The sequence below is a fragment of the Melozone crissalis genome, unplaced genomic scaffold (genome assembly GCF_028551555.1).
Source record: "Melozone crissalis strain CALT ecotype California unplaced genomic scaffold, PUWL_Pcris_2 ptg000041l_1, whole genome shotgun sequence".
Taxonomy (NCBI): domain Eukaryota; kingdom Metazoa; phylum Chordata; class Aves; order Passeriformes; family Passerellidae; genus Melozone; species Melozone crissalis.
Window position 1 is genome coordinate 403,086 of NW_026535819.1, and position 14,799 is coordinate 417,884.

A 14,799-nucleotide genomic window follows, 5' to 3' on the forward strand; every position below is an offset into this window, starting at 1 on the left:
AAGGTTTCAAATTCTCAGAAAGCAAACTTCTTTAAAAAAAAAAACAAAACGCCAAAACAAAACCCCACAGTGTAAGGTTCCAAAAGTGGAGCAATTTGGCAAAGTTCTAATTAAAATCAAAGACATTCTGCTTGACTGGGGCTTGTGAAAGCCAGCCTTCCCTGGTGACACTGCTCTGGGGGTTTTTTTTCTTAAAAACCTTGCCATCAAATGCACCTGACCCTCAAAATCCTAAGTTTTAGCAAAATAAGTACTTTGCATTAACTCAAAACATCAGTACGTACTCATGCAAGTTGAATTCCTTCTTTAAAAAGAGACCAAAATACATGCCCAGCTTATCCCACTGACAAACTGATGATATTTTTGTGATAAATTACATTTATCAGGCACCTCTGACTACTTCAAACTGGGCTTGGGCTACTAATCCAGCTCCCCCAGGATTTGCTGTAACATTCCGAGCATAAGGGTGGCTTCCCATAGCCAATATTTTTCTTAAAAAAATAAAAAGAAAAAAGAAAAAGAAAAACTGTTTTCACCCTTCCCCCTAATGTGAAATGCCCTCATCCAAGGATGGGCAGCAATCATTCCTGACCCAGGGAAAGGTGTAAGGTCTGATATCTGACCCATCAGAAGCTTGCTTTCATTAGAAAGATGAGACACCATTTTCCCAAAGATATATACACAGCACTTGATTATAGTCCTGGGAGTTCTGGAGAAATCTGACCTTTTAAATTACATTACTACGTACAGAAAAATCTATTTAAGGCAAATTTCAGGAACTGAGATATTTAAGTAAACTTTATTCTCTCTTTTTAAATTTTTTTCCCCAGATATTTGTAAATAGGACTCAGGATAACAAAAAGCATCTGATGTTACTGATCCCTGCCTCGCTCCGCACGGGTTCCATTCCATCTCACTAGCCCAAGGCGTTCTCTGTGAGCACACGGGCATTCCCAGCCCGGTGTTCCACCACCGGCCGTGTCCTCTCTCCGCTCGCTCACGGCTGCACTGCCCGGCCCGAGGGCTGGAACCGACCCTCGGCACTGCGCAGCCCAGGCCACTCGCACGGACACACAGCTATCTTTGTCCTTTGCTACCATAAACGAATATTTCTCCGGCTCTGAAAGGGCGCGCAATCCGTGTCAGCACAGTTTCACATGTTCGCTCTTTCGGGCTAATAAAATCTCAGAGAAAACAAATTTTGATTTACCGTGTCTCCCCTCCCCTTGCCGCGAGCCGCTGCCGCTGTCAGTCCTGGGGGCACACGCAGCAGGGCACCATGTCATGTCACACTAGGTGCTGGGATTCAACAAAGGCCAACATGTTGATATCTTTTCATTGCTCTGCAGCCTGGTTACCCCGTTTTCCCCCTCTACAATCGGACACTTTTGGTAATACGGGAAGTTCTGAAGCAGCAACAATTCTGTTTTCAGTCAGAAAAGTGTTGTTGTTTTAAAAAGCAATAGTCTCTGATCTTGCTTTTTAGGTCACTAAGTACAATTCTTTATTTTACAGAAACTAAAGTTGGGAACTTTAGAGAGTACATTTATTTGCAATTAATGTAAATATTTACATTGCCAAATAGTGCTTTTTTAGGTAGCCTAAAGACTATTCGACATTCTTTACTAATTAAAAAAAGTATCTAAGGTGTTACTACCTATAGAAAAAGAAGTTTCACCGATCTCCAACTACAGCTACCACAGGGTGGTTTATTTTGCGTAGAAATGCAAGGCAAAGCCTGTGGACGGGGTCCCTAAACCGGGCACGAGAAAACCCTGAAGGTGCCGCAGCCGCAGCCCCACAAGGGCGGGATGGATGGCGGCAGCCCGCGGGCAAGCCTGGAGTTATTCCCATGCACGGTGCCCGGGCTGCGGAGGACTCTCTGGGAGCTAGCGAGGGCTGCAGCATGAAATAACACGTTTTGTTGTAATTCCTAAACAGGGGGACATTTATCTGGGCCATTTATACAAGAGTTATAACCCTCACAATATTTATACTCAGCATGTCATGTTAGCATTTACTACCCGTTTCCATGGAGATGGATTTTCATGCTGTAGCTATGAAATGCACATTGTTGCCACTAAGCCACTTCAGGCCTTTCTGGATGCCTGCTGAATGCCTGACAAAAGTTGATGCAAACCAATAGTTGTTGTTCTTTGTTTGTTGCCAGACTTCTAGCAGAGCCATATTATGTCCTAGTGATTGAAATGCCCATGTTCGCCCCCCTCCCGGCACAAAAAGGATCCTCAATTTCGGTGACAAGCATGAAGTGGGCTTCTGCAGGGGAGGGCGGCCCGGCGCGGGGCCGGGCTCCGTCCCTGCGCGGGGCCGCGCCGCGGCGGGGGCCGCTCCCGACAGCGCCTGACATTTGGGGATAAAGCCGCAATAAGAGAGAGCGCGGGCAGCGCCGGGGCCGGGGCCGGGGCCAGGCTCAGCGCCGGGCTCCTCCCGCCGCCGCGCCGTTCCCCGGGCCGGGCCCCGCCGCGCCCGACGGCCGTTCCACCGGGCCGGCCCGCGGCAGCGCAGCGACGGCCCCGCCGAGCCTCGGCCCCGCCGAGCCCCGGCCCCGCCGAGCCCCCGGCCCCGCCGCCGGGCAGCAGCACCGGCCTTGCTGCGGGCCTCGGCCTCTCGGAGCGGCCCCGGGGCGGCGGGCGGGACGGGACTCGCGGCGGGCAGGAGAGAGCAGCGGGACTGCTCCGAGCGCGGCGCTGCCCGCGCAGCCCAGACCGGGCCGGGCCGCCCCATCGCCGTGCCGTCCGACGGCCCCGCACGGTACCGGACCGCGGCGGGCCCGGGGCGGGAGGCGGCCCTGCCCGGTCGGACGCCACGGCTCGGTGTCTTCGGTCCCATTCGTGCCCGCCGCGCGGCCCACGCCGGGGTCCCCGCTGGCCGTGGCCGCATCCGTAGCCGCGAGCCCGGTGCCGGGCTGCCCGCTCGGCCGGGCACGGGGCGCGGCCCGATCGGGAACACGCCCCGAGCCCGCCGCGCGCCCCGGGCCGGGCCAGGCTGGGCCGGGCCGCCCCGGCGGGACCCCCGCCGCCCCCCGCGCCCTTACTGTTGGTAGTCCTGCTTGCAGTAGAGCTTGCGGTCCCGGAAGTAGCAGCTGGTGGTGAGCGCCTGCTGACACGCGGCGCACTGTAGGCACTCCTCATGCCAGGAGGACTCGTTCACCCGCATCAGGAACCGGTCCGAGATGGGCCGCTGGCAGCCCTCGCAGACGGCCTGGTGCTGGCACTCCGACCCTGCAACGGCAGACGGCGGCGTCAGGCGCCGGCCCTGGCCCCACCTGGCCGCGCTCCCAGCCCCGACACAACCCGGCCCCGCTCCGCAGTCCCCGTCCCGGACAGCGCAGTCCGCCCGGCCCAGCCGGTCGGTAACACCGAGCTCGACGGCTGCCGCCGGTCCCGCGCCCCGCACACGCCGGCGAGACGGTCCCGCGCCCCGCACCGCTCAGGGGCTGGCCGGCCACAGTCGGCATCAGGCCGGCCGGGCCCCTCGGAGCGCAGCCCCGGGCACCGAGCGGTGCGCGGGACCGCTCTCGGCGTAGTCAAGAAGCGACCGGCAACTCACCCAGCAGCACTCCCAGCGTGGCCGGCCCCGAGCGCAGGGGGTGGTCTTCCATTTTAATGCCGTCCAGCATCTTGGCGCAGTCCGGTGGGCCCCGCGGGAAGCACCTCTCCAAGGACTCGGGACCCGTCGCGATGTCCATGAGCGGCGGCGAGAGGCGCTGCCGGGCGGCGGGGCCAGCTCAGCCCCGCGTCGGGCCGGGCGCGGGGACACTCGGCGGCCGGGAGGAAGGAGTCGCTTTTATTTTTATCTGGAAGACATGAGGAGCGTTTCCTGCCCGGGCTTCCAGAGACGGGGGGCAGAGGCAGGAGCCGGCGCCGCCGCCCATGGGGCCGCCCCGCTACACGGGCGCGCACATGCCGCGCACACGGCGCCGGGCAGCCGCGGTGTCACCTGCTCGCCGGCAGCGCCGGACCCACGCCCTGCTTGGCGCGGAGGGCCCTCCCGGGGCGGGCCGTGCCGGGCGGAGCGCGGGCCGGGCGGGGCACGGGGCTCCCGGCGCTCCCAGCCCCTGAGCCGTGCGGCGGCCCGAGGAGCCGCGCCGTTTAGAGCAGGGGCCGCGGCGGAGGAACACACCCCCCGGCGCCTCACCCCTCCTCAAACTTGCTGACATTTGAACTCCATTGGTGCGCGGCGTATCGCTGCGCCGCGGTGATCCGTCTCCTCGACGTCAAATAGTGCCCTGGCCCCGCCGGGCCCCCGCGGCCCCTGAAGCGCGGCGGCGCCCGGGGCGGCCGGCTCCGTGCGCCCCGGGGCGGCCGAGCGGCGCGGACAGCGCGGGCCCGGGTCGCGCCCCCGCGGGCCGCGGAGGGGGAGAGCGATCTCGGCCGCCGAGGGTGGCGGATGAGGGGGACCCCGGCCGCTCCGCTCCCCGCTCCGCGCCCCGCGCCGCTCCTGGCCCGACGGCGGCTCTCGGCTCCTGCCCTGTCCGGGGTAGGTAGCAGCGCGCGTCCGGCGCCGGGCCGCGGGCAGGTGGCGGCAGGACCGTCCCTCGGGGCCCCGGGACCGACGGGACGCGGCTCTGTCCCGCGGACGGCGGCGGCGCGAGCGGCCCCGGCGGGCACGCGGCACCGGGGATCGCGCCGCGCACGCCCTTCCTCGAAGGGCGGCTCCGAACCGTCCCGCCGGGGCTGCCAGCGGGAGCGGAGCAGCGGCCCGAGGGCTGCGGGCGCTTCGGCGGCGGCGGAGCCCGTGCCCGCTCCCGCGGCAGCGCTGCCGCTCGGCTCGGCCGCCAACGCCTCTGAACCGCGGGGCTCGGTGCGGTGCGCGGCGCGCCCGTGTGAGGGACAGCCGCGCTCCCCGCGCCGGGATCCCCTCTGAGCAGAAAACCGACGGGAAAGGGACCCTGCATGGAGCGCCGCACCCCGCGCTGACGGCTCCCATTTCGTGGGGGTTTTTTTTGTTCGTTCGTTTTCGTTTGTATCTTTGTTTGCTTTTGCCCCCCCCCGATACCGTTAAAAATCTAAATATGAGGAAATGAAAATCCAGAAAGGATTCTATGTGGAGATTCTTAATGTGACCTCTGATATGCCATGACCCTGTCAAGAGACGGAGTATATTTTGTAATGCTCCTAAAATATTGATACTTAATAAGCAGGACGAGTGTTTACTTAAATTACTTAATGCTTTTATTTTGTGGTTCTTAAGATAAAACTTCTTTTTATGCCGTTTTCGCAGGGAAAAAATCATTGATAGAAATTCGTCACTGTGTTTTAGTAAATTATTTTAGAAAAGGTTTTCAGTAATAGAGCCTATTTGGTTTTGTTCTAGACGGTAGAAATCGGAAAATCTTTGTCGTTAATGCTGAAAAAATAATATATGATTATTTAATTCTGAGATCAAGATAAAGGCTGCTAAGATTTCACAGTTCAATCAGTGGCGCAAAAGCTGATCGTTCACATTAATTTTTTATATCCCCTTCCTATTTTTGCGTAAGGATTTGGAGTTCTCCATCACGCAGGTCTTCCATCAAATTATCTTCTACAACTGCGTGGCAAATTAAAGCCCCTGTTTCGCAGGAATTTTCATAAATTCTGACTATATAAGAACAAGGAAAAAAAAACCTCCTCAAAACCCAACGAAAAGGCAGAGCTGAGCAGCGGGACCGGGAAGCAGAGCGAAAGCCCCCAGCCCTGCACCCGCAGCAGTAATTCCAGCTTTGTTCGTGGGCTTTTACTTGCAAATATCACATTAAAGGTTTGTTGCTTCTCTCCGTGTGTGTATACGAGCACTGCGCCGGGTAATTGTTATCCCCGCTCCTGCCCCGAGAACAATTCGATGAGGTGTTATATAGGTTTATATAATGCTTTTAACGAAAAACGAAATGCAATTAAAACACCCACGCGCAAAACCATCACAGAAATAAACCCTAACCAGACTAAGTAGCCCCACCTCCCCGCGGCTTCCTTCGAATTGTCCTTTTATTTGTAAGGCAAATCTCTTTGTTTTGAGTTAAATTTGAGAGTCGAACAAGTAACGCAGTCGGTCCCAATCCTTCCCAAACGAGGCAGGAGGAAGGAACCATCGGGATGACAAACGACGGCCGAGCCCTGTGCACCGACTGCCCCACCGGCCGCCGGCCGCGCCGCCCCGTCCCGGCCGCCGGCCCGTCGGTGCCGCCCGGCGCACGCGCTCCCGGTACCGGCGCTGCGGGGAGCGCCGCGGGACCCGGGGCGGGAGCGGGAACGCGGGAGGGCCACGGGCGTCTCCGCACGAGGGAAGGGGGCGCCGGGCTTTCTCCGCAGAGGCGTGCGGTGCCGGCGGACGCGTGGGCGTCTGTGCAGTCTGTCTGCGCACATTCCCGGCTGCCGGGACGCGCGTTCTCCCCAGTAGCGACGGGCACCGCCCGCTCCCCTGCTGAGGTGGGCGCGACCAGTGGGGTGCCGGGCGCTCCGCAGGCTGCGGTTCGGTGCGGGCAGTGCGGTCCGGTGGCGCGGCCGGGGCAGCCCCGGGCGGTGCCGGTGCCGGGGCCGGTCCGGGCTGAGCGGGGCTGGGCCGGGCCCGGTGCCGCCGCGGCGGGGCTCGGGCGATGCTGCCCCCTGGCGGCGCGCGGCGGCACGGCAGGGGCTCGGCGGGCTCGGGGTCAGCCGGGGCGAGCGGGGCTGACCGGAGCGGGAGCGGGGCTGACCGGAGCGGGAGCTGCGCAGCGCCGGGACGGCGGCGCTTTCCCCACCTGGACGGGCCGGACAGGCCTCCAGCCTACCGGTGCGCGGCCGCCGGCCCCAGCCCTGCGGCACGGCGACAGCGGGGCGAAGGGGAGGCCCTGGGCGGCCGCGTGCCAACGGCTCACCGTGTCCTGTTCTTCTCCACCCACAGTCGGACTCCGCAACTCGCTCCCCTTGGGACCCCCGGCCTTCCCCGCTCGTCAGCCGCCGACGCCGGCGCACAGAAAAACGCCCGTGGCGTTCGGGGAGCCGGGGCACCAGGCTGCCGGCACGGAGGATAGCTGCCTAGCTTCGGCACCGGCACGGAGACCGGCCCTCGGGCGGCTTCACTGCCGGTTGTCCGCGAAGCCTCCCACAACAGGGCGCTCCCCAGGCTGGCTCTGCAAGCCCGCAGCTCCGACCGTGCCCCGGTGGCGGCGCCCGCCGCCCGGTGCTTCCACGTCGCCGGGCTCTCCCCCGGGCGCCGACGAGCGGGCAGTCCCAGGACCGGGCCGATTTGGCTCGGTAGCCCTAGCGGAACGGCCCCGGCCCGGGACGAGCCGCCGCCGCCGGCGCACGACGGTGACTGATCCAGTCCGCGCTCCCCCCTCGGAAGGATGGATGTGAACGAGCTACTAAGTGTAGTTACTAATAACAATAACAATAAATTATCGGACTGTTGCTCAGTAATGCAAACAAATGTTCCGTGAACCGCGCGGAGTCTCCCCGTGCCTCTCAGCAGCCCCACCGGGACCGGCCCGTCTGACGAGCGGCTGCTCCACGGCCCGGAGAGACGACCCTGTTCACCCGGAGGCCTCACGGGGCAGGTGACAGGGCCAGCGATCAGGGACGGGGCCAGCCAGGGTGGCCGATAGGGAAGGTGGTGCCGGCAGTATCAGGCAGAATGCGGTCGGAGGCCGCGCCGGGTGAAAAGCGGCGAGCACGGAGCCGGTATTTTAATTAAGCAGGACCTCTTTGATATAGGCCGCTTGATGCTATCTATCTCTGCTCTCTGTTCCCGTCACGACAGCATTTGGGTAGGAAAATTGCTGAGCGAGGCGGGTCAGGCAGGGCGGCGGTGCAGCGCCGAGGAGCCGGAAAGCCCCGGGGAGCGGCGGGCGCTGCGCAGCGCTGAGCCCCAACCCCGCCGCGGTGCGGTGCCGCCGAGCGCCTTTTCGGGGGGCCTGGAGGAACGGGAGCCAATTTACCATGATTAAAGGCACAGGCGAGGAGGCGCCACGCATTTGCATGCGCCTTCATCTTCCCTAAGTGGATTTTTGAGGGCAGCGCGGCAGACAAGCTCGGGCTCCGCATTCCCTCCGCCCGTGGAGCGCCCGTCCTGATGGCCTCGTGGCGTGGAGGGCTCGAGCCCCCCGCCCCGCAGGACCGGGCTCGGCTCCAAGGCCCGGCGCGGAGCGGCTCCGCCACTCGGCTCCGCGCTGCGTCCGCGACTAACCCGGCGCCGGGCACGGCCCGCAAGGGCTGCGCCCGAGGCGGAGGCTGCTCCGCAGCCTCAGCAGGCTCCCGGCTCTCGCTGCCCGCTCGCATAGCTCTAGCGCGGGCCGTGTTACTGGCTCAACCCTGTCCCTGACCCGCCCTGAGCAGCGGCGACCCAACGGGCCGGGCCGGGGGCGGCCCCGGGACAGCAGCGGCGGCCGCCGGGCTCGGCTCCGGCTCGCACCGAACGCGAGGGCTCTCTCCAGCCGCTCGCCGGGGGCAGGGACCCGATGGGGCGGGCGCGACGAGCCCGGCTGGCAGCAGCGTGTCGCGCACATGTGCCCCCGCGGCGACCGATGCCAGGTGCGAGGCTGGGGGCAGAGTTTACCGCCGGTCTCTGACGGCTCTGCGGGTTTCCCAGCCCAGGGGGTGTGGGAGGGGTCCTTTCCCAGTTCAGGGCAAATACCTTCGTTTCACTGGGAAATTCAACCTCTCCTTGGAGCTGGATCCATTATACGGGTTTAATATCCGCTCTTTTACAGCTCAGTGTTGTAAAAGGCAGCAGCCAGGTCTGTGAACTCTGACATGTGCACCCGGGGGGGCTGGGGGGGAACAACAGGACCTGACGGCGCGGGCAACGCCTGCGAGCGCAGCCTTTCATCTGCCGAGCCTCTGCACCGGCCCCGCCGGCCCGAGCGCCCCCCGCCCGCGCTGCCCGCCGGGGCCTGGGGGTCCCTGCCCGGCCGCGGGGCTCGGCAGCCTCCGGGGCGCGTCCGGGGGTCTGGGGGGCCCCGCCGCTGCCGGGGAGCTGGCAGAGGCCGCGCCCGCACCGGCGGCGCTCCCCGCACAGGCACTCGGCAGGTGCCCCAGAGAGCGGGCCGGGGCCGAGACAACCAGCGAGCCGGTCCGGGCGCTCCGGTCCCGGGGCCGTCCCCGTCGGCGGGACGCGCTCCCTCAGGGACACGCTCGGCAGAGCCGCGTCTCCCGAGCTGGCGCGAGCGGGGCAGTGGGACGGGAAAGGACGAGAACGCCCCAATCTTCTGCTTTTTCTCCCGAGAGTTGCCAGGTGCGTGGAGAAGCCCGGGCGGGGGCACCGGGCCAGGGCTGTCCGCGGGGCACGGCGAGCGCTCGGCGCCGGCCGGGCGGCGTCGGGAACGGGGCGGGAGCCCGCTCCGCCGGTTCGGCAGCTGCGCGGGCCGTCCGGCAGGATCGCGGCACCGCGGGACCCGCAGCCCCCCGAGCTCCATCTGGGGCTGCGGGGGCAGGAGGGCTGCCCGGGCCGGGGGCGCTGCGAGCCGTCGGGCAGGGGCGGCGGGGCCGCTCGGGCTCTCGTCAGAGGCTCGGCTCCTCAGAGCAGGAGGGAGCTGGCCGCTCCTCTGCTTTTCCGAGGCGCTGCGGGATCGTTTCTGTAGGTTTAATCCAGGAACCTAAATACAGCTCGATTTTCAGGGGGAAAGAAAAATAACAACAAGGAGACATGGTTTCCTTTTTGTTCTGGGAGGCCTCTCCGTTATAACTAATGTTTCCCCGCGCCCTGCCGAGGGGAGCGCGGGCCGCGACCGCCCCGAGCCGCTCTCCTTCTCCCATCGGGGCCGCCCCGAGCTCCGCGTAGGGCCAATGAAGCGCCTGGGCCAGGCAGGAGCGCGCAGACCCCGCGCCCTCTGCGCGCCCACGCAGCGCTGCTGCCCCGGCTCTTCTTGAAAAGAGACAAGAAAAAACGCGTTGGGGAGGAAGAGGAGAAGAGAGGAGTGGACTCTGCCTGCAGACGACGTCGCTTTTACGTAAAGAAATGAGCAGCAGGAGCTGCAGTCAGGGGTGACGGCGCTGCAGCGGCTGCTGAGGCTCTCCGGAGCTGCCTTTGTCAATAGAAAGCCATCACTTACAACGGGAAAAATCAGAAGCCGCGCGAGTAAACAGCGCCGTTCCGAGCGGAGCGCTCCGCTCTGGTTTGTATTAGCGATTATTGTGCTGTCATTAAGGAATGCAGAGGTGGAAGGATTTGCTTCGAGACACGAAACACACACGGTTCAAGAGAGAAGCAAACCGCTGCAGCCTGCGTGCCGCACAGAAAGCGGGGATAACGCTGAGCAAACCCCGAGAGAGGCAAAGGGGGAGTCGGGGAGGCCGTCCCTGCTGCCCCCCAGGTCGGGCCCAGCCCCGGGGCTGCTCCTGCCCCGCTCCCCTCAGATCCTCCTGCTCTCCAGCACCTCGCGCCTGGCCGCTCGTCGCGCCGAGCGTTGCGCGGTGCAATTCCCAGCGTGGGATTCCTCACCTGCTGCCAGCTGATCGCTCGGAAGACGCACGTGAGGCTGCAGGCTCTTCTGGCAGCGTGCCCTTGTCCTCTCTCCCCTTTTCTTGCATATCCGAGTTACCTGACGTGCTGGGTGCTGGCACGGCTGAGCCTGGAGCGGCTCCTGGAGCGCTCCGGGACGCAGGGCTGCCATCGCCCCTGCCGCGGCCGCTGCCCGCGCTCCTGTCCGCGGGCATGGCGGAACACGGCTAATTTTCCCTCCCATTATAAATAAGCCCAGCTTATTGCTTACTATTTCTATTTATCTCTAGTAAATTTACGTAAATTCAGCTGCGGCATCGAATTGTTGAGGAATCCCTTTCCCAAGGTTCTTTTCCTTTAGGATCACCTCTGATCCTACGGCTAAAAAGTTATCATGGACAATAAGCACTTTCACCCGCAGCCTCAGGTAGCCAAGGACACGGGTCCACATGACACCCTTCCCGCAACACAGACACGCTCGTCTCAAAACGAGGGACCCGCATATTTTTCGTTGGAGTCGCGGTGATCGATTCTTCCTTAATCGAGACGTTTTGGTGTCTCGGGGGTCCACGTGTGGAAACGGGGATAAAGAGTCAGAGGGCGATGGAGCAGGGTCCCCGTTCCTAGACCAGTTTTGGCTTTGCCCTCTCCGTAGGGATTCCCTGGGTATTCCTGAAGTTCAGTAATGGACGGGGAAAGATGTTCCCCAGGAACAGACAGTTTATGGGACACACGCGTGCCCGAACAGTCACATTTACTGCAGATTGGAGCATCCTTCCAACCTGGGTGAAAGGGACTGCACAGAGGGAACCGAAAGACCGTATTGAGAACTTCAAAGTGTGATTTTCGATGCGGTCCCTGTGGATATGAACACATTCGCGTTTTCAGTCGCGGTCACCTGAAAGCTCTGTCGGGGACAGCCTACCACCCTCGAGGGAATGATCTTATGCTCTGGACGAAGCGAGTTCCGTTGCAAAAAGTGATTTGTACAATCACTTGCCCACATAGAACGAGTTCCGTGCGTGCTCAACTCCTCATCTTTGCTTAAACTCGGTTTAGAAAACAAAAAACCCCCAATCCCTCAATCCCAAGCAGCCCATCATATAAACTGATGGATAAATGCATTTACACTCCCGATTCTGGCGGCGGCAGAGGGGCACCGCAGCCGAGCACGGGCTGCGCTCCGCGGCCGCGCACGGCCCCGCGGCGGAACCGGCCCCGCTCCGCAGCTCGGAGCGCTCGGGGCCGCGGGGCTCTGCAGGACAATGGGCAGCGGGACAGGCAGGGGAGAGCCGGCCTGCGCCGCTGCCGCCGCGGCTCCGCACCTCGCCCCGGGCAGGCTCCGGAGCCCCGCCAGCCGTGCGGGACCTGCGCTCCTGCCCGGCCACAGGGCCCGCATCTGCCGGGACACACCGAGCCCGCATGTGCTGGGACACACCGAGCCCGCATCTGCCGGGACACACCGAGCCCGCATGTACCGGGACACACCGAGCCCGCATCTGCCGGGACACACCGAGCCCGCATGTACCGGGACACACCGAGCCCGCATCTGCCGGGACACACCGAGCCCGCATGTACCGGGACACACCGAGCCCGCATCTGCCGGGACACACCGAGCCCGCATCTGCCGGGACACACCGAGCCCGCATGTACCGGGACACACCGAGCCCGCATGTGCCGGGACACACCGAGCCCGCATCTGCTGGGACATACCGAGCCCGCATTTGCTGGGACACACCGAGCCCGCATCTGCTGGGACACACCGAGCCCGCATGTACCGGGACACACCGAGCCTGCATGTGCTGGGACACACCGAGCCCGCATCTGCCGGGACACACAGGGCCCGCATCTGCCGGGACACACCGAGCTCAGAGCCTCCGGGATCAGCAGCACATGAGTTCCCGGGTCCTGATCCTCATAAGTGCCAAGGAACAAACGCATCGCCCATAAACGCCGGGCACACCGAGTCCGTGGATGCTTTAGCGCATGAGGGATGTGAGATCGCTCCGGGGCCGATGCGAGCCGCTCGAGCGGCGCCCCAGCCCCGCTGTCCTCGCAGTGGAAGCCGAGCGGTGACCGGACCGTGGAAGCCGAGGGGTGACCGGGCCGTGGAAGCCGAGAGGTCACCAGGCCGTGGAAGCCGAGGGGTGACCGGGCCGTGGAAGCCGAGCGGTCACCAGGCCGTGGAAGCCGAGGGGTGACCGGGCCGTGGAAGCCGAGGGGTGACCGGGCCGTGGAAGCCGAGCGGTGACCGGGCCGTGGAAGCCGAGCGGTCACCGGGCCGTGGAAGCCGAGCGGTCACCGGGCCGGGCTCCCTCCGCTCCCTCCCGCGGGTCTCTCCCCGCAGAGAACACCCAGGGCGGGGTTCCTCCCTGCTGCTCCCCAGCCCCAGCGCCCAGACTGCAGCGTCTTCACAATTCCGTTTCTGACACCTTTTACGATGGAGAATCCTTTCCCTGCCTTTGTGTGGGAAGCAGGAGTTGCAGTCAAAAATGTTAAGAAAAGTTGTGGTAAATTAGTAAAATAATACATTTAAACAAGACATTAATGAGATATACTGTTATTAATAAGATATTAAGACGCTACTGTTAAATGGGAAAAAAACAGGTGTGAAGTTTGCAAGATTTTGAATTTTCAATTCTCAATTCTACAAAGAAAATAGAGAAACGTTGCAGGTTTTCATTTTGTTGGGGAGTCCTAACGCATCTCTTCTGCCAAACCAAGAGGTATAGAGGGCAAAACAGGGCACGGATGAAGAGGAATTTTCAGGGTAACATTTTGTTTCCCTGTGGCAGGTGAAAGACAGACAGAATAGTTGCTATTGGTGGTCAAACAGAGTTTTCAGCATTGTGAAATATAGAGCTGAAAATATCGTATTCTAAGCAAGAATGTGTGCTTCTAAAATATAATTATGTAGGAAAAAATAGAATTTTAATTTCAATTACAATTGTTCTATGAGAGACAGATGTGAGCTGCTAAAATGCTTAAAATGTACCTCAACAATGAAAAAAGAGATATTAAAGAAATATGTGCCACTGATGGGATTTGATTGGCAGGTTGTATTAATTACAAGACTTTCACCTCTGAGACTGCTGTTCCAATCCAGACAATGTCCAGGGAAAACAATTTAAAGTTTGTTTATATATTCTAAAATTATATAAAATCAAGTAGGCATCTTAAAAAAAAAGAAAAATAAAAAAGAAAATTTTAAAAAGAAAACAAAAGGATGAATTTCACTACAGTGAAATACATAAAAAGAAGCATCTGCTAGCACATACATTTTGGTCACCATCCTACAACTCCGGAATATTTACAGTTGCTACTACATGCAAATCGTATCTGTTGGATCCATAATTTGGAATGAAGTGAAAGATGTTACCCAAATTTCTCTCACAGGGCACACCGAGACCTGCACTTCTCCAGCAGGTGGAGGTAGGAATGCTGCTTATTGTTAGTGAATTAATAGAAATAAAATAATCAGCGAGGGGAAGGCAGTTCCGGTAGCACTAAGCCAAGGTGCTCAAAATTCATCACTTAGCTTTAGAGAGCTTACAAGAGCAGTTTAAAAGCACAGGATCTTAAACCAGCCTTTATTTTCATTCCTAGTGGCTAAAACACAGGGTCCTTTCTGGTCACATTTGTAAGTTTTCTTTGCATGCAGAGAAAGCATTTTCTTAACCTTACAGTGCTGTTCGGATGTGCCTGCATGCAGGAGAAGCCAAACTTCTCTCTGCCGAGCATCCCAAGCGGATTCTGCCCAGACTGAGCGGAGACATCCCTGCCCACGGAGCCAGAACCAACAGTGACACCTGCCAGTGACACAGGGCCCAATCCCGTCCCGTCCCATCCCATCCCATCCCATCCTGTCCCATCCCATCCCATCCCATCCCATCCCATCCCATCCCATCCCATCCCATCCCATCCCGTCCCATCCCATCCCATCCTGTCCCATCCCATCCCATCCCATCCCATCCCGTCCCGTCCCGTCCCATCCCATCCCATCCCATCCCATCCCATCCCATCCCATCCCATCCCACCCCCTCCCATCCCATCCCATCCCAGCAGGGCCAGGGGACACCGGGGCTCTCTCCCTTTGGAGCCGGGAGCGGCTCACGGGCTCTGCCAGGCTCCGAGGGCACCACGGGCCGCGGAGAGCAGAGCTGAGCGCTCAGCTCAGGGAACGGCATTCCAACCCTTTCCATAAGAAAAGGGTGGCAACAAAGAGAGGACAAGCCTTTTATTTAGAGCCTGAAGACTGAGTCAGAGAAGCTCTTTGGCCTGAAGCTTGCCCCAGGCCTTAGGGCACCCTCCCGCACGGCAGCGCAGCAGAAGCGGCGGCAGTTCCAGCCAGAAGGGCCGGCACGGGACGGCAGAGCAGGG

The 14,799-nt window shown here is 61.1% G+C and overlaps 1 protein-coding gene across 2 annotated transcripts in view; it reads right to left on the reverse strand.

Annotated features, from left to right (window-relative positions):
• Nucleotides 1-3,709, reverse strand: part of LMX1B (LIM homeobox transcription factor 1 beta) — an 82,919-nt gene extending 79,210 nt beyond the window's left edge. For both annotated transcript variants that reach the window (XM_054284394.1, XM_054284393.1), the window contains exons 1-2: nucleotides 3,571-3,709; nucleotides 3,056-3,242 (exon numbers count right to left, since the gene is read on the reverse strand). In XM_054284394.1, the coding sequence (XP_054140369.1) occupies nucleotides 3,056-3,242; nucleotides 3,571-3,709 (326 nt within the window). The remainder of the gene's footprint in view (nucleotides 1-3,055; nucleotides 3,243-3,570) is intronic.
• Between the last annotated feature and the right edge of the window lie 11,090 nt (nucleotides 3,710-14,799).